Source organism: Lacerta agilis, chromosome 2 (genome assembly GCF_009819535.1).
Source record: "Lacerta agilis isolate rLacAgi1 chromosome 2, rLacAgi1.pri, whole genome shotgun sequence".
NCBI classification, from domain to species: Eukaryota; Metazoa; Chordata; class Lepidosauria; order Squamata; family Lacertidae; genus Lacerta; species Lacerta agilis.
Window position 1 is genome coordinate 38,129,532 of NC_046313.1, and position 17,053 is coordinate 38,146,584.

The 17,053-nt window shown below is 42.0% G+C and overlaps 1 protein-coding gene across 5 annotated transcripts in view; it reads right to left on the minus strand.

The window, feature by feature from the left end:
* Positions 1-653: 653 nt before the first annotated feature.
* NDEL1 (nudE neurodevelopment protein 1 like 1) overlaps positions 654-17,053 on the minus strand; it is a 29,771-nt gene continuing 13,371 nt past the window's right edge. For 2 of the 5 annotated variants that reach the window (XR_004425935.1, XR_004425936.1), the window contains exons 3-11: positions 15,259-15,412; positions 14,183-14,331; positions 13,239-13,375; positions 11,546-11,719; positions 10,717-10,808; positions 10,354-10,505; positions 7,742-7,874; positions 6,372-6,396; positions 654-1,898 (exon numbers count right to left, since the gene is read on the minus strand). Coding sequence is in view for 3 of the 5 variants with exons in the window: in XM_033139578.1 (XP_032995469.1) it covers positions 7,775-7,874; positions 10,354-10,505; positions 10,717-10,808; positions 11,546-11,719; positions 13,239-13,375; positions 14,183-14,331; positions 15,259-15,412 (958 nt within the window). In the remaining 2 variants the exon portion in view is untranslated. The remainder of the gene's footprint in view (positions 1,899-6,371; positions 6,397-7,741; positions 7,875-10,353; positions 10,506-10,716; positions 10,809-11,545; positions 11,720-13,238; positions 13,376-14,182; positions 14,332-15,258; positions 15,413-17,053) is intronic. The other 3 variants (XM_033139578.1, XM_033139581.1, XM_033139580.1) reach the window with 3 other exon arrangements.

Here is a 17,053-nt window from a genome sequence, read left to right on the forward strand (position 1 = left end):
ACTAGCTTTTAAGTTTTGCTTACCATTAACAATGGTGACAGTACAGGAGTGGTGGATTGGTCCATTATTACTGATCTAGGAGAAAAAGTCCTACCTGAAGCTTGGTCTTTTGGGTGTGTACTTCAAGATAAGAAACTATGAAGATGAATAGGAGCACATGATACTACCAATCATGGTGGATGTTAACAGTAGTGAACCATCATGCATAAAGTTTCGATTTTGGCTGGAAATCTTACTAGAAACAATCAAACCTGAATTTCAGCTGCTAGCTGTGCAAGACCTGAATCCTCTGTTCAGTTGCCATCTTGACGTTAAACAAGTTATAAGTACTCTTCTTAGTTCTTAGTGTAACTTAGTCTTTCCTGGCACTCGTCATGTGCTGTAGCAATCCAACATAGGTTAGGCATGTAAGACAAGAGAGCCCCCTCCCTGGCTGCCACAATTCCAAAACACATGAAAAAGGATGCTCTTTGATCAGACCACCTCCACATCCAGCTGTAGATGCACTCACTTCCGTATTTACCATCTACTGACAGCCACAGCTGTGGAAGGGAACTTGTGTCAACTTTATAAGGGGAAGAGGCTGCTCCACAGCTGCCACAGTGACACCACCCACTCACCAAAACAACACACAAAGCATAGGCAGAAGCATCTTTTCTGCAAAAGCCAATGTGTCCACATTAAAAGATCTTTATTTTTGGACCATCTCTCGTTGAACCACAGGATGGCAGTCACCACAGAAATCTGATACACTGTCCTAGGGAAAACATGCCTCAGAGATTCTGAATAAATAAAGCTACAAAGCCCAAGTTATGTACAAATATCTTAGGCAAAGATATTATGTTTACAAACCTATGTACAGTAAAACAAATGTAAACAGTAAATGCAGCAAAGGACACACAAGAAAAGGGCTGACAATCCAAGCTGTGAGTGGCAATTTGCCCCTAGCCTGCTCTGGCTTTTACTCCCTTCTCTTTCCCTTGCTCTTCTTGCTCTTAGGCAATTGTCACTAAGAAGCCAGAGCCCCAAACCACTGGTTTATTGAAATAAGGTAGGCAAAAGCCAGCAGCATAGGATGAAGCTGACTAAATTTTTAAAAAAAATTAAACGGGGGTGTTGCTCTACTTTAAAAATTACCAGCTTTGGTGAACAGAGACATAATTGCACAACACACACATTTCTTGTGCTCCACAGAGGTGATACCACAGCTAGATCTTTAGCAGGACTGCTCCATCAGGTATCAAGCCCACTGGATACATCATCATTTCATTGGGAGTATGGAAGGTCCATAGAGGTTCATCCTGCATCCCAGGTGTATCAGCTGGCTAGAGAAGTTCTAGGCCTTCCCTGGCTTCCCTTGAATATGAGCTGTCTTGTCCAGAAAGGGGGCGGGGGGAAGAAATACAGCACTGGGATCCTGTGTGCCTATGTGCAAAGTTTGGGGAGCATTGGGAGGAGGTGGAGAGTTGCTAAGGGGCCATCCAGCATCAAAGCAGGCCCAACTTAGCAGAGGTACAAAACTGGAGGGTGGGGCAGCAGGAGAAGGTGATTTAGGCAAGTGCAACTCCAGCATCCTGTGAGACAGACATCAGCGGTGACCACGTTAAAGAACGTCCACGATGGAAATAGAAGAAAATAGACTGTATTGACATAAGGAGTGCTCTGTGTGTGCTGGGATCTTCTCCAGGCAGCTTCTGAGTGCTACAACCCACTCAGCTCCAGCAGGGGGCACTAACGGAAAAGTTTTGCAAGCAGCTCTTGTTCCTTCACGAACTAATTAGAGTCCCATCATGGCCTTGCAACCCCTTCATACACTCAGAGGGAGCATGCCTGGTGCTGATGATGGTCTGGACCCTCCTAGACCTGGTGGTGGGCCTTGGTCAAAGCCATTGACTGCCCTGTGGAACAGTAAGAGAAAATGGTTAACAAGAAGTACTGACAGGTAAAAACTGCACTTGTTGCGCCACATTGCAAACAGATGCAAAGCTGAACTGTTTGTCTTGCAAGGGCTAGCCAAGTGTGTAAACTGAATTGTGAAAATCTAAAGGACTGTTAATCCTGCAAACTAAAGGCCAAAAGTTCTGCTCCCAAAATGCATGCAGCAAGGGCAAGTCCCTTGACAGACACTTCTGTCTCCTTTCAGAATAATCTTCCATTTGTTTTCAATTTTGGTATGTTTGTTTATATTTTACAATTGTACAATTTTGGGGGCTAACTGCAAAAGGCAAAGTACACATGTATTTTCTATATATTCAACAGGAACTTCTGCCTTTGGGACTGTCATCAGGGGTAACAGGGCTTTTTGCTTATCCAGAAATAAACCAAATGCTTTGTAAGCATATCTGGCTGTAGGAAATGGGTATTTTAGTGTGGCAGCACCTATACTTTGGAACTCCCTGCCTACTGACACCAGACAGGCACCTTTACTATATCCTGTTCTACACCCACCTGCTTAAAACATTTTTGTTTAGACAAGCCTGTTCAGTCACACAGATGTTGACATGTTTTAATCTTTTAAACTGATAATTTTATTATTTCTTGTAAACTGCTAAGATTTCACTACCATCAAGGTGTGCATAAATAACTTTGTATGGTATGTTGCCTTAGCATTACCACACAACCAAACACAGAAATTATCACCCAAGTTTTCCAGTCTATCAGAAAGCTATGAGAAGTATCAAAACACACAATATGCATTGACCGAGCATCACACCTCCATGTAGAGGTGCTCCCTGCTGCCACACAAATACCAAACCAGCCTGTTTCTACCTCTTGCTCTTGGACCTAATCTCCATTTGATAAACTAGAGGAGGGGACTCATAATTTACCACAAGTCCCCAGAGCTAGGCTGCATGCGAATGTGGGACACTCCTGCTGCTGCAGCCCAGAAGAAAAGCAAAAATGAATTACATAAAGAAGGACTAGGTGGCTCACAGAGCTAGTTAAATCTTTGCTGTGGGCTGTGTTACAATAGCTAAGAAATAGGTCTCAAATTCAATTATTCAAAAGTTGCAGAGTGACAGAAGTGTTTCAGAGTTAATTTGTATTGCCAATGAATTGGAATTCCCATTGGTTCAGTCTATCTAATTGTGATCTACACCCACAGCAAGCTCTTCATTCAAGTAGAGGTTTCGATGAAAGGAAGTCCTGGTTTTGCAAATTCCCCTTTTCTCCTGCAGACCCCCCCTCCCCCACCGCTTCCAAGGGCTCCCCAACTCTCTGGAATGTGTGTGGACTGCAGAGGGAAGGGAAAATTCCCATAAGCCTCTGATGGATCAAGAAACCATTCATTAGCAGAATATAATTGGATGCAACCCCCTAGCTACTTTTAGTGTGGTAGAGACAGAGAAGATGTATATGACGCTAATGAACAGAAAAGTGTCCTGGGAGAAGGGACAGAACCATGGCATTGGGCATTGAGACAGCATGATAGAACATATATGCTCCATCCAGGTCAAGTGGTTTTGCACAAATTGCCTGTGTCTCCAAAATTTGCAATCCAATCACCAAGAACTGGGAAAATGCCAGATTCTGTGCTAGAAGGTGGATTCAGAAAGTTCCAGCAAGGTCATGGTTATGCATAGTTCTAGGCTCCCAAACCTACAGGCAGGGGACACCACTTTTTGGATACAAACATTCACTGATGAGTCCAACTCCTTAACAGACCTGAACTTGCTGACTAGTATTCCCAGATACACTAATGTGGTGTTACCCGCAAAATATGTACACAGCCCTTTGAATATACAGTACTGATATTTCCAATTTCAGGTTTTTAAATGTACTAGGTTTGGGCACAAATTAAGCACACAATGATGATGCTGAAATGAAACCCAATATACATGTCCAAACATTCTCCCAGTACATAGCTGGTCCTATACTGGACCGAGACAATTCCTACACAGATTGCAGCTGGAGGCTGCATCACAGCTATGGAAGTTCACTTAGCACTGAAAAGATTGTCTTGGTCAATTGTACAATTCACTGATTATCAGGCATCTAGTGGACTGCTAGGGCTTCCCAGAGTGAGCTAAATGATGGTGATGTGAGCCCTACAGATAAGAAAAACTGACTATTTCTAGGTCACAGATATTCTGAAGATGGCTTAAGGCAATTATAGGCTAACCTGTTCCTACAAAAACCACACAAAGTGCTGGGGCTAGTCACACAAGGAATGTCGTGGTAACAGCTGAGAACTGAGGTACAAAACAGTTCAAATCCAGGCCATTCACTGAACTGCAGCTCTGATGCAATAAAGCCCTTTCAGACAGATTGCCCTCATAGCAGTGCACGGTCGGTCAGCCATTTCTAGCCCACTTATCTCCTTGGAACTGGCTGAAGCAGGAGGCCCATTAAAGCCTCCCTCTGCCTTCCTGATTCAACAACAGATTGAGCTGGAGAAATGCCGCATCAATATGAACAGGCAAAGCTTCTTGCCTGTGGCATACTTCTCACTCAAACAGCAGAAGTGACTACATTCAGCAAGCTTCCCCTCCCCTTCTTAAACAGAAATCTATTGACAAAGATTGGGAGGTGAGGGAATGCCCTTCTCCCTTCAAGGCCTTCCCCCTCCATTTTTCAATGAAAAAGAAAGGATGTTGTGGAAGAAAATTTGAAACTTATTAACTATTTTCACTTTTGGAATTATGGACAGAAGGGTCAAACCTCAGTACTGGGCAAGCATCTGCTTTGCCTGCTGAAGGTCCTGGGCTTAATCTCCAGGTAGAGCTGGGAGAGACTCCCTGCCTGAAGCCCTAGAGAGCCAATATATCAGTGCAGACAATACTGAGCTACAGGGACCAATGATTAGGCAGCTTTCTGTATTTAGGTAAGCAAAGGGACTTCACTTCCCCCTCCTCATGTGCAGCAGACTTCCACACAGTCAGAATTTTCTCTGAAGGGTCTCTAAACCTTCTGGCGCAGATTTTGGAGGTCTATTGGTGGCAGGGGCAGAATGGAAAAACAGGCAGGTGAAATCTTGTTAGGCGAGTGGAATTCAATTCCACTTATGCACAGACAGCATTGGAGCCAACCTAATGTGAATGACACCTTTTAATACAGGGCTTTAAAATATTGTTTCATCTTTATCTTACTTCCTTAATTTCTGGTGTAAAGTGTTAAGTACTTCTTGAAGACATGCACAATTCTTAATGCCTACTTCAAATTCCTCCACTTGAAATTTGAGCATGAAATAAAATGATGCAAATTAAGTACACACTGAATTAAGAAACAAGCTAGCATGCAAATATTGTTTCAAGCAGCAAACCTTCAGTTCACGGATTATGGAGAAGGAAACAGAAAATTGGAATCTACTGATCTTTCAGAAACAATCATGATTAGAAACAAATTTTATTGTGGGTATTTTCAAGGGTGTGCTTTATTGTTCAATTAGGGTTTCATGTGGCTTATTTATGGTATTTTTACTGTTACCTTCCCACAATGGCTGTGTGCTAATGACTAAAGAGCTCAATCCTGTTATACAGGCAGCAACCATTTTAGGCACGTCCAACTGACGCATGATTGCAGACGCGCAGGTCCTTTTGGACCTGGAAGAAGGCTTATACGCACTCCACTGACGCGTTTGGGGGCTGGGAACGGAAGCCCCGCATGAAAAGGTCACCACCTAAATATAAAGCAGTTATATATGAATCTTGTTTGTGATATGTGGTATCAATCCACTATCGCCTCATGTGTCTCCAATTTTTTTTTATTATTTTGGTTTCTCTCCCCCCCCCCCCAATTTCTGGATAAATGCTATGGACGGAGGACTGTTCCAAGGCCTAATTGTTAAAAACTTGCATTTTGCTTATCACAATACTGATTGTTCCTGCTTTATGTGATCATTTTTTCTCATATTTTCACAAAAAAACTGTTATTTTTATATAATGTAAGGTTGAGCAGGTAGTAACTATCTCTGGGCTATTTGTAATTGATGCTCAAATACAACTAAGGCATTTGTTTTTAAATTTTCATTAAATTTTACTGTTTGCTAAAGTACTAACATTTACACAACACATTTAATATTAAAGTTCAAAATTGATAAATAAGTACTTATATATATTTTATTTTGTTTCAAAATTTCTAGGGGTTTGTTTTTCCATGGTTTGCAAATTTCCAGAAGTTTTATTTCTGTACCAGCACACACCTCAGATCTGGCACATATCTGTCCCACTCAAGTGGCATGCATGAAGAGGACGAGTTCAACAGAAGTATAGCATCCTGTTACGTAAAATCTATAAATCTAGTTACATGGCAATAAAAACCAAAAACCAATTCAGTCACAAGATTAGTATCTCAGCCCCACACATCCCTGATAGGTGACACACACTCTCATCTGCAAGCATCAGGCATCACACCAAAACAGTTGCAATTACCCATGAAATGCGCAGGGAATCTGACCTATCCAGAAAGGAGAGATGGAAACAATTCATATTGAAAACATCTGTTATGTCAAAAGACTTCCAGGCATCACTGATGAAGTTGAGGTTCTTGAAGTCAATGTAGGAACTAGTATTAAAGCCAAGGGGTGCTTGCTTTCCAAATTCCACCAAGCATAGCACTAAAACACCAAGATTAGAGTTGCCTGAAATCAATCCAGTTTACCATCTACATGTTTACCTTGCTTTGGGAACACTTTGCTGTCAGGGGTTGTGCCTGCACAACTGGCATTCATGTATATTGTATATATTTCTAGTAATATAGTCAGTGGTCCTTAATGGCCTAACAGAGACCATTTTTAGTACTAGCTTGTACAACGTCAATACAGCTGTGTTTAGAATTTGATAATGCTGTACATTAATGCATTAATTACATTAATAAGGTACAAAGACACCAGCATGGAATTCTGGCTTGGGCTGGGATCTAAAGTGTGCTCTGCTGATGGTGCTCTCATTCTGCAATAGAAACGTGTGCTACTACAATGCAAGCAAGGAACACACCCAACTGTATGTACTCTTGGCAATGAGATCTAAAGCAGGATGAGATCTAAACCCTCCAGGGATTGCACACACACCTGCCTTCATATCACATGCATTCACTCCCCCAGTCAACTTGGCTTGAAAACAGTATTTTGGGGTTTTTAAAGCCCAACGCCTGGAGGAGGGATGATCTTTTGGAGATTGCAAATGGGGTGTGACAGACCATCACAACAATTAGGCTTGAGAAAAACCTACTGAGGGCAACAGAAGGCTATTTATCAAGTTTAGTTGCAGAGCACGGGGTGTCTGGGTGCAAAGGGAGTGTTGACAGTTTCCTTCCTAGCTGTGACAAACAAATGCTCTGAGAAAAGCCTTTTTTCATATTTAATTGTAGCAGGGAAGGGGACACTGTAGGCCAGGTGGGGAGGTCTTAGGGATGACATATACCCCACAGGCCTGTGGTTCCTCATCCCTAGTCTAATGAGCTCAAAAGACAAGTTCACATGAAGTCATCTCAGCCACTTATCAGCCACCACCAATTCTCAGTATTACAAGGACATCAATAACTGGTTCATTCTCTGGTTCAGTCAAAATTGCCAACTTCACTTAAGCTCACTTGGCTTCAAGTTTCAACAGCTGACTTAGTTAACTTTCCATATATGCAGCCCTTAACAAGTTGTTCCTGCATGTCACTAGGTAGAACAGTACCCACCACACCCCAATTTAATAGCCACTCAATTCCAATGCACCATAGGGAGTCAACAGTGTAAACAATTGCTACTAGCAGAACAGCAGCAAAGCCAGCAATAGAGCAATGTGTGAGTTACCTCAATCAGTCCCACCACCCAACCATAGGCCAATCATAAGGCAGCGGCAGCAGCAGATTGGGTTGGGTCCATAAACATGCGTGGCTGTTTCAGGATCCAGCGACAATTGGGGGCAGGGAGAAGACTACAGGGGCTAGAGAAAGAGAGAGAGAGAGAAAGAAAGAAAGAAACAAACAAACAGGGGAGTAGGAGAAAAAGAGCATGCCTAAGCTCACTTTCCATGCCACGATAAGCTATACTCAGCCCTAGCCAGCATGGCAATAAGATGGTAGCCAATTCACAATTACTCAGAAGGGCTTAACGATATGCAAAAAATAAAAAATAAATTGCAGGTGGACTGAAAGGGAGGGTGGGGGAGAGACAATGAGAAGAAGCAGCAAAGGAAGAGGGACAGGATGCAAGACCACAGAGTGTCAACATCGGGGCCAAAAGCAGAAGGAACTGAGAAAAGAAGTGTGGTTTTTTACTCTTATCTGCATGCTCCTGAGCAACTTGAATACCTCCCTGCTTGCTGCTCAAGAAAACCCTATGTATCTGCTTCATGGGATATAGCTTGTGGTTATTTGTTCCCCAGCCCTACCTTGAAGACAGGATCACCAGATCTCTGTTAAGCATATTCTTCAAGAGACAAGCTGCAAGAATCCCCTAACCACTGCCCAAAAGTAGGACTGCAGCTGCCTAACAGTACTGTTTACCAATTCTGTTGTTTCAAGTCTGTACTAGTTACTATAAACAGGGAGTTCTGCACTGAATGGGATATGGCATAGTGCAAGGTGAGGTCAGGGTCTGGCAAAATAATAAGAGGACCAAACAGAAAGAAATCATTTCTGCAAAAGTGCAGAATGAGACCTGGGGAAAACCTGAAGAGAATTTTGGAGAGAGACTTGTAAGAGGAAAGCCAGGGTGTTCTAAATGAAGGGATGAGCAGAAAGCAAAAAGAGGAGAGGGCAACAAAAACTAAGCCAATATAAGATGAGCTTAAGCAGATAAAAAGCACAAAGGAACTGAAAAGAGACACGAGATGATGACTGATGCAGCAATAGAGGGATAATACAAAATATACACAAGCCATGAATACTTCCAGTGGGTCAACTGCATGTTGCATGACACAAACCAGCCCAGCACGCAGGTACCATGGGAATCAGACTAAGAGTGACCCTTTCCTACCTTACAATCTGCTTACTGTTCACAGTATGGCTCAAGATAGCAAGCGTGGGTTTTAAGAGGCTTGCCTCTGGATTCATGACCATGAGAAGCAAATCACACATTGAAGGCACACCCAATTCACATTGAGACTAAGTGTAGAGACAAGCAATTTCCTATCCCACCTTTGTGCAAATGGCAAAGATGCAGCTTGGTCTGTAAGAAAACATCATTAAGCCAGGCACAAAGGCAGCCAGCAGAGCTTCTACTTTCACTTTCCCCTCCCAAACTTCTGAAGGACTCAGCTGCTTATGTGGATTTAGTTTTGCACATGAAAGATGTACCACACTTTGTCCTAACCACACTTAGTCACATCTAGATTAGATTGCTGTCTTGAGGTCTGTCACGGGCTGTCTTAGAAAAAGGTACTAGAAATGCAGCTGTTAGATTGCAACTGGTGCAGGCTGCATGGAACACAACACTCCAGTTTTACAACAACTTCATTGCCTAACTCCCTGTTTATTTCACCTGAACAATCTTTGTGCAGGGTAATTTAAGGATGACCCTGATCCTCCACAATCCAAAGTTTGGGGGAAGGTGGCATAGGGCGGGGCTTACTTTGCAGTGGCTCCAAATCTCTGCAAAAAGAGTAGGAACATGGTTGACCATACACTATTTAAAACCTCACAAATGCTCAAGGCAGCATAGCTCCTGAAACTTTTCAAACAAACAGCTCTTAACTAGAGCTGGACCGATATTTTTGGCACAGCTCTTTTTGCCCATTTGCCTGGGAGGGGCATAAAAGGCTAGAATAAATTATGCCCCAAATTGGGAAAAAGCAGAAGATATTTCTGAGAAAGTTCTCTCAGTGGAAAGAGTGGAAGGGGTTTACCTTACGTTTTATAATGAAATTACCAAGAGTGTGTATCATTTCAAACATTCCCAAGTTTGTCTTCCTGTACTTGATATGACACAGGAAGAGAAACTCTGTAGTCCTTCACATTCTCTATGGCAGTGGTTAAGAAAACTTCAGCCCACAGGCTGATTTGTTAAGCTTCACTTAACTCTTGGGAAGAAACCAAAGCATGAACTGTCACAGCAAGCCAAACAAATCTGACCTCATGATGCCTTGCTTATTTTGAGTGATGTTCCACTATTTGCTATTAACACCTTTCCCCCAACTGTTCAGAACACTATAAAGGGCCCACTACAATTGCTTGAGGTTGCCATGCCAGCTTCCTAGTGCTACAGCTTAGGTGCCAAATTGGAGAATATGAAAGCTCAGGTTCCCATCCTCAGAGGGTCAAGGTATCCTGTTCTCTGGCTTAACAAGAGGCCTGTAGATGATGGGCTTCCTTAAGTTGCACACTATATCCACAGGAAATATGTCCATAGACCAAAGGTTGGAAGCTTTTGTCTATTAGCATACAAACTACATCCCTGAAACATTGAACACAACCAGAACTTACGCTTTGTCATAGAATGTCGTATGTCCTGAATGACAGAACTTCATGCCATTGCTGTTGATCATGCTGCTGTTTATGTTCCCTGAAATGTAAGATTTCCGCGATGCCTGGTCCTTCGCAAAGTTTCTACAAGCAGCTAATTTCGATTCCAAGGCCTGAGAAAGAAGCGGATAACAGAGCTTTTTATTTAAAGTAATTTGCCTTAATGAGGGAATAGGAGAAGCAGAATCAACATCAGCAGATTCAACAAAATAAAAGATGGAGCGATGACTCAGGGCAATGAAAAGTCCTAGGCTGCTTTAGACTTAGCCTGGAACTCTGAAAGAGAGAATAAATAAGTCATGCATAGTAAAGAAAGGCTCTTACCCCAACTTTCCTTAGGAGATCACCTACAATATTGAGTGCAGATATTCTGGCAGAGGGAGTAAGGGGACTGGTACCAAAACCATTGGGAAGAGCTGCAGAAGGGGAAAGACAACAGACTAGTCACATGGATGTACATATAAAAAAAAGGAAAATGAAGAGCATACCTACTCATGTTCCCTGGCCCCCAAGAACAGTTGCTCTCTGGGAAAATATCACCACTACACGTATTTATGAAGACCAGCTATCTCAGTCAGTTCCCTAAAACCTTATCTCACAATCTTCAAATATCTACATTGTCATTATATGGGATAGGATTTTATAACTAAAACAAGAAGCAATGGAAAAATAATCAACTATTTTATTTGTATCCCACCTATACAAAGTTAAAAACATGCTCAAGGCAGCTTATAAAAATGTAACAAAGGTAGTCATAAAATAGAAACAAAACATCAAAAAGTATACAACCAAACTGAACATTTCCACATAAATAAGATACAAAATAAAGATACAAAAAATGACAGCAACAACAGCAACACATGCACACAACAAAACACCCGCTCAAGATTATTTCAGCAGCCTCAGCTTTTGTAGCTGGAGTCAGTCAGGATCATACCCTCCCAGGCCAGGTGGGAAAAAATAAGTCTTAATTAATAAATCTTTGTTGCTTTATATGGCTCAAAATTTGTTCTTTAATTTCTACTCTGACTGATACTGGCCCACTATTTCTACATTACTACAGCTGTGCAAGAACTGTGCAAGTTCTACATTCACATACAATGTAAACAATTGAACATTCAGAGCATAACATGTGTACTGTATTGTGTTCTACCTTTTGGAGAGGGAAAGCTGTTCTCACAGCTTTTCCCAACAGGTGTTGCTGGCAGTGAGAGTGATGCTTGGACAGCTGAATCCATCTTCTCACAGTCCAAGGTTGGGGAACTAGGAGCTGACTTCCTGGTCACTTCCTGTTGCCTTTCCCGTACTGCTAATTCTTGCCTTAAATCTGTAAGTTTGAAGAAGAATATATTGCAGATGTGTCCCATAACACAGAGAACACATCCACCTTACCATCCAACTTCTGTTGTACTCATTTCTCTGGAGATTCCTACCATCTCTGAGTAGGCTGTGAAGGTCGAATGAGACACAAACAGAACGTTGGCTGGAGCTGCATGCCTTGATCTGAAAGCCTAACTTGGAAAATACCTCCTTTGAACTAAAGCTTGAAGTCAATAATGAACAATTTCCATTGTCTATGAATGAAAGTTACACAGAAGTAGCATAACTAATAACCCTTAAGCAAAGGCAAACTGCCCATCAGGTAAATTCACCTCCCTCCTCCCACTAGCTTTTATGAATGTACTCCTTGGCAATCAAGAATCTGCTTGGCTGACACAGCATATTCATATTTTGAATAGCACCTCACACTTCCATTGTGGAAAAGATACTTTTTGTTGAAACGTCAAAAGAACCCAAGTCTATAACATATACACACTTTTTTTTTTTTACCAAATTATAAGTGCAGGCAGCACACCACAACAGGGAGAGACAAGAGGTATGTGCAGAATTGCACAGCAAGGTCTTTTTAGTGTCTTGCCAGGTACTGGTTGCCAGGAGCTGAGGCTGCCTCAAAGCAAGCAAGGGAGCCCAGCCAGCCAGTCCTTGACATTGGGAATGGACAGACAAGTCCCAGGACCTTGTGGGGCAGTGTGAGGAGGCAATTCTCTTTGGGGCAGGGAAGCAACTCAGAGACCAGGGGCAGCAGCAGCGGCTGCCCAGACAACTCCCAAGGAGAGGGGAGAGGAGGCTAAGGGAACACTCTACAAGGGAGTGTGTTTGAAAAACAGTGAGAGACTGCCAGCTCTGCAGGCAAGGGGTGACATAACTTGGCTCCTGAGCCTTACAGGGGTGCCGCAGAAAGAATGCTGAAGGTGCCGGACATGCCTTTATCTATGTACTGCTGAAGCCTATTCTGAGAAATGTTCCATAAACCAGGGATTTCCAAAGGAGATTAAAGAAGTACAGATGGGTTTCAAAGTTACTTAATATTTATTTCTGCATCAAATCTGGTCTACTGATGTCCAATAGATTGTTGACTCGTGTTCTGAAATATGATAGCCATTACATAGAGCATGGTTGGGAAACCTATTTGCCTCCACAGGTCAAATCCCTATCAGGATCAGCCTTGCAAGCCAAATATGACATGACAACACATGATTGATAAGTGGGCAACCCTACCCATCTCTCAAAATACCTTGTGTGGACTTTCCAGGCACCCACCTGGCTGTTTGGTGCTTGGGAACCAGTAGTAGTTCAAAGCCCTTTCACTGTTTCTATGAACCTCCCAGTAGGGCTAGGCGATACCTGCTTTCCAACATCGTAATATATCGCCAGCTAAACTTCACGATATGGCAATATATTATGATTTGGCTTACAGTTGTATCCAAGGTTCATTCTAAAAGTTCCTATTTATTCCTTCACAACCAGACTCCATCTTCATTAACTAAGCATTAATTTAGCAATACCTCTTGCTTCATCCTTCAGCCTTTGTACAGAAACTAGCAGAGATTCCTTGTCATCTAACTCGCTTTCCAAAAAGGCATTTCTCTCAATGGCCTGATTCAGTCTTTGTTCAAAGTCTTCCAAGGAAACAATTGTGGCCCTAGACACACACAGAGAAAAACACGAGGATATAGCTCTTCAGTGCACATTCAAGAGTCACTTCTAAAACTATCATCTTATAAGTCATGGTTAGGTTGTGGTCAACAAACTTTCTGAATTTATTTACAAGGATGCCCTAAACCCGAGAGCAGGGGTTTCATTTTAAAGGTGTCTGCGGCTCCTATTCATGATGTACAACATTTAACTAATATATATACTTAACTATAAATAAAATAAAATATTTTTTGGCACATTTGGTGCCAACCTGATCCTGTGGGCTGTAGATACATATATATATAGATATACAGTGGTACCTCGACTTACGAATTACTCGACATACGAATGAAAAAAGTGCCCCCACGCCTACGAATTTTTCAACATCTGAAGGACATCCGTTGGCGGTTTTAGATGGGGTTTACTCGACTTATGAATTTTTCGACCTACGAATGTGCATTCGGAACGGATTAAATTCGTAAGTTGAGGTACCACTGTATATAGATATTTAATGGGGACTGTGCAAAATAATTTGTTGTATAAATGGAAATTATAGTCATTGCATGTTTTACATTAATGCTTCAAAATTCAATCATATTTTCTGCTAACCTAAGAGGCTACCAAATGAAAGAGGTTTTGGAAATATGATAAGCACTGTAGATGTTTTAGTTACACAATTGCATCACTATCAATTCACTATTTATAGCATACAAGGTTCTTTGGAAGCTACTGAAACAAAAACCTGAGCAGCAAAGCAATATAAGTATCTGTCTCAGGAAGGGAACAGACTACCACCCAACACTATGACCCTTACCTCTTAGCACGCTCAAGGTCATCATTGGATTGCTCTAGCTCTCTCACATATTTATGCAGCTGGTCTTTAATTGCCCGGGTCTGACTCAAGTCATCCTCCAACAAAGACACTTGCTTGTAGCTTTGTGAATACTGGTGCTCAAGCTTCTCCTGAAAGCACAAGAGTATTAAGTATTCTGCTGCTTTGAAATTAACAAAGTGATTTAGAAGCATTCCTGCCACCCCCTGTGCTGCTTCCTCAAACACACATTCATGTTTGCAGATACATTTACAGACTACCTAGCCTATATAAGCAGACCAAGTCACACCCGGCAGGACTTAACCAATTTTCTTCTCTTTTTCTCCTCAATGCCTACCACATTTCTGAAAAGCAAATTCACGTATGAGATGTGTAGCTACAAAAGAGCCCCTCAGGTAAGAGACTCATATTGATAGGGACAGCTCATCTTAAGGGGTGCAGTGGATACAGTATGCTCAAGTCCTCATCTAAGACCACAAAGCAAGCATGTTTTTTCATTATACTGGATGGTTGTAAGTAACCAAGTACTCAACATACAGAAGATCCAAGTTACAGCACCTTTAGGTTTATGGGAGAGAATGCAATTCTCCAGAAGCATGTCAAGGCAGTATGGCAGTTCACTGTGTCTTTGAACTGCAACTAAACTCTTATAGCCTTGCAACCAGAGTGCTGCCAACAGCAATGCATACACCTTTCAGACAGGATTCTGCCAAAACATCTTCCCTTCCCATAGTATACTCATAGCACCAAGCAGTCCTTTCACATGTAAAAGGCATTAGAATATACCAATGCTCACTCTTAAAAGCCCTTAATAGACATTGAGCACTAGTTTTAAGCTCCAAGGCCTGTTAGCCTGCTCACTTTCCAGTGACTCTTGAAAATCTGGTGGGCTAAGAGACTACAAAAATAAGAGAAAGGATAGCCCGCAATTAACTGGCCCTGAAACCTAAGTGTAACCTTTAGAGCAATGTCTTGATAATGAAGTGAGCTATAAATGCAATGATAATTTCCTATTCCAGATTTGCCTCCACCAACACTGCTAACAGATACAGTTGTACCTTTAAAGTTTCCACTTCTTGCTTTAATCTTTGGTTGTCTGCTTGCAAGTCCCGGTTCCTCTGTTCAGCCTGTACCAGCTGAGCCTCCAACTCTGCTTCCAGTTCTCTGCTGCCCTCCTGAAATTCTGCCAGCTCGTCACGGGCCTCCTGGAAACTGTAAGAAGAATGGTGATAATGAGTGAGGCGTCACTCCAACCATACCTCCATCCTGTCAATGTGGTATTAGCAAGCCCATAGCTACTTCTTCCCACTGAACCTCAAAAGGACCAAAAGTATTTACTGCTGCATTATGTGAAGGATTATTGTGTGGAGGTTAACCACGATTCTTGCTGAAAGCCTACTGAAAGAATTGCTGCACACTATCTATGTGCATCCCCACAGAAAGAAAAAAATAGTCTTCCAAACAATAGAATCCTTTGTGTCACTTGAGAAACATGCTTATTCAAAATACTGTGTCTCTTGTGATGCTATACTGTTTACAGTTAATAAAGAGATTAATAAACAAGTTGTTTGGGCACCAAGCAGTAGAAATCCCTAGGGTCCCAGAGAGCTGCTGTTTCCCCCTCCCCTTTAGTGCACTTCTCTTGCATCTAACTTACTCTCCATCCAGTGGAATATTTGTAGTTTGCCCTTCCTTTTCCCCTAGCAACCAGAATCCATCTTTCCTGTGGTGAGTTCACCTGAAATAAGGTGGTCCCTCCCTAAAAAGATTACTAAAGTAAGTTTGGCTGGATGTTAAAGAATCCTGTCCCTGCAAAAGGCACAAGTGAAGGCTTTGCAACGAGGCTTAGACATGTCTCCTGCACTCATTCACAATTCACTGTATAGTTAATTTACTATACAATGGTCTACAAGTCTACTCAGAAGTAAGTCTCTTCAAGTTTAATGAGGCAGCATAGGCTTTAGTTTAGGGTTGACACTGTGGAAAATCAGGGTTCGTATTTTATTTATGTTTCTAGTATGAAAATATAAATATGGGGAAAGATTAATCATGTCTGTACTCTAATTTTGGGTTATGTCATGCCATTTATGCAGGGTGCCCACAGCATTCTCAAAATTCAAAAACTGCCCACTGCTCCAAAAAAGCTTGCAACCCCTGGCCTAGCTTCTGTTGCCCACTGAAAAGGTGTTTGTAAACTGCAGCCAGTGCAAAATTGAGTAGCTAGAATGTTGACTTGACTGGGATCAGATGGTCTGAACATAGTAACACCGATCTGGCCTGACTACATTGGCTAACAGTTAGTTTCTGAGTGCAATTCAAAGTGTGGGCTTTGACCTATAGAGCCTTATGCGGCTCAGAACACCCAATACTTTAGGGACCACTTCTCCTTGTATGAACTTACCCAGACCCAGGGATTTTCAGAGGCCCCTCTCTGTGTGCCTCTTCAGAGGGAGGTAGAGAGTGACAACTTGAGAATGGGCTTTTTCAAGGGGTGCTATCCATTTGTGGAATCCTCTCCCTATGAAAACCTAGCACCATCACTGTCAGCTTTCAGACACCAGGCTAAGACATTCCTATCTGCCAAAGCTTTTGATTAATTGGGATAATACTGTAGTATGTTTTCTGGTCTGTTTGTGGTGTTAATATTTTATTTGGGTTCAGTAGGCTTCATCTTTTTTACAATATTACTGAATGAGTGCCTTTAGATAAAAACTGTAAGTCACTTTGAGACTCTTAAAAGTGATGAATAAACAAGGTACTAATAATCTGAGGATGCTGTGGAATCCTTTTTGCTATTGCTAAAAAAATAGAAACTGAAAACCACTGCCAACCCCCCGTAAATTTCCCAATACT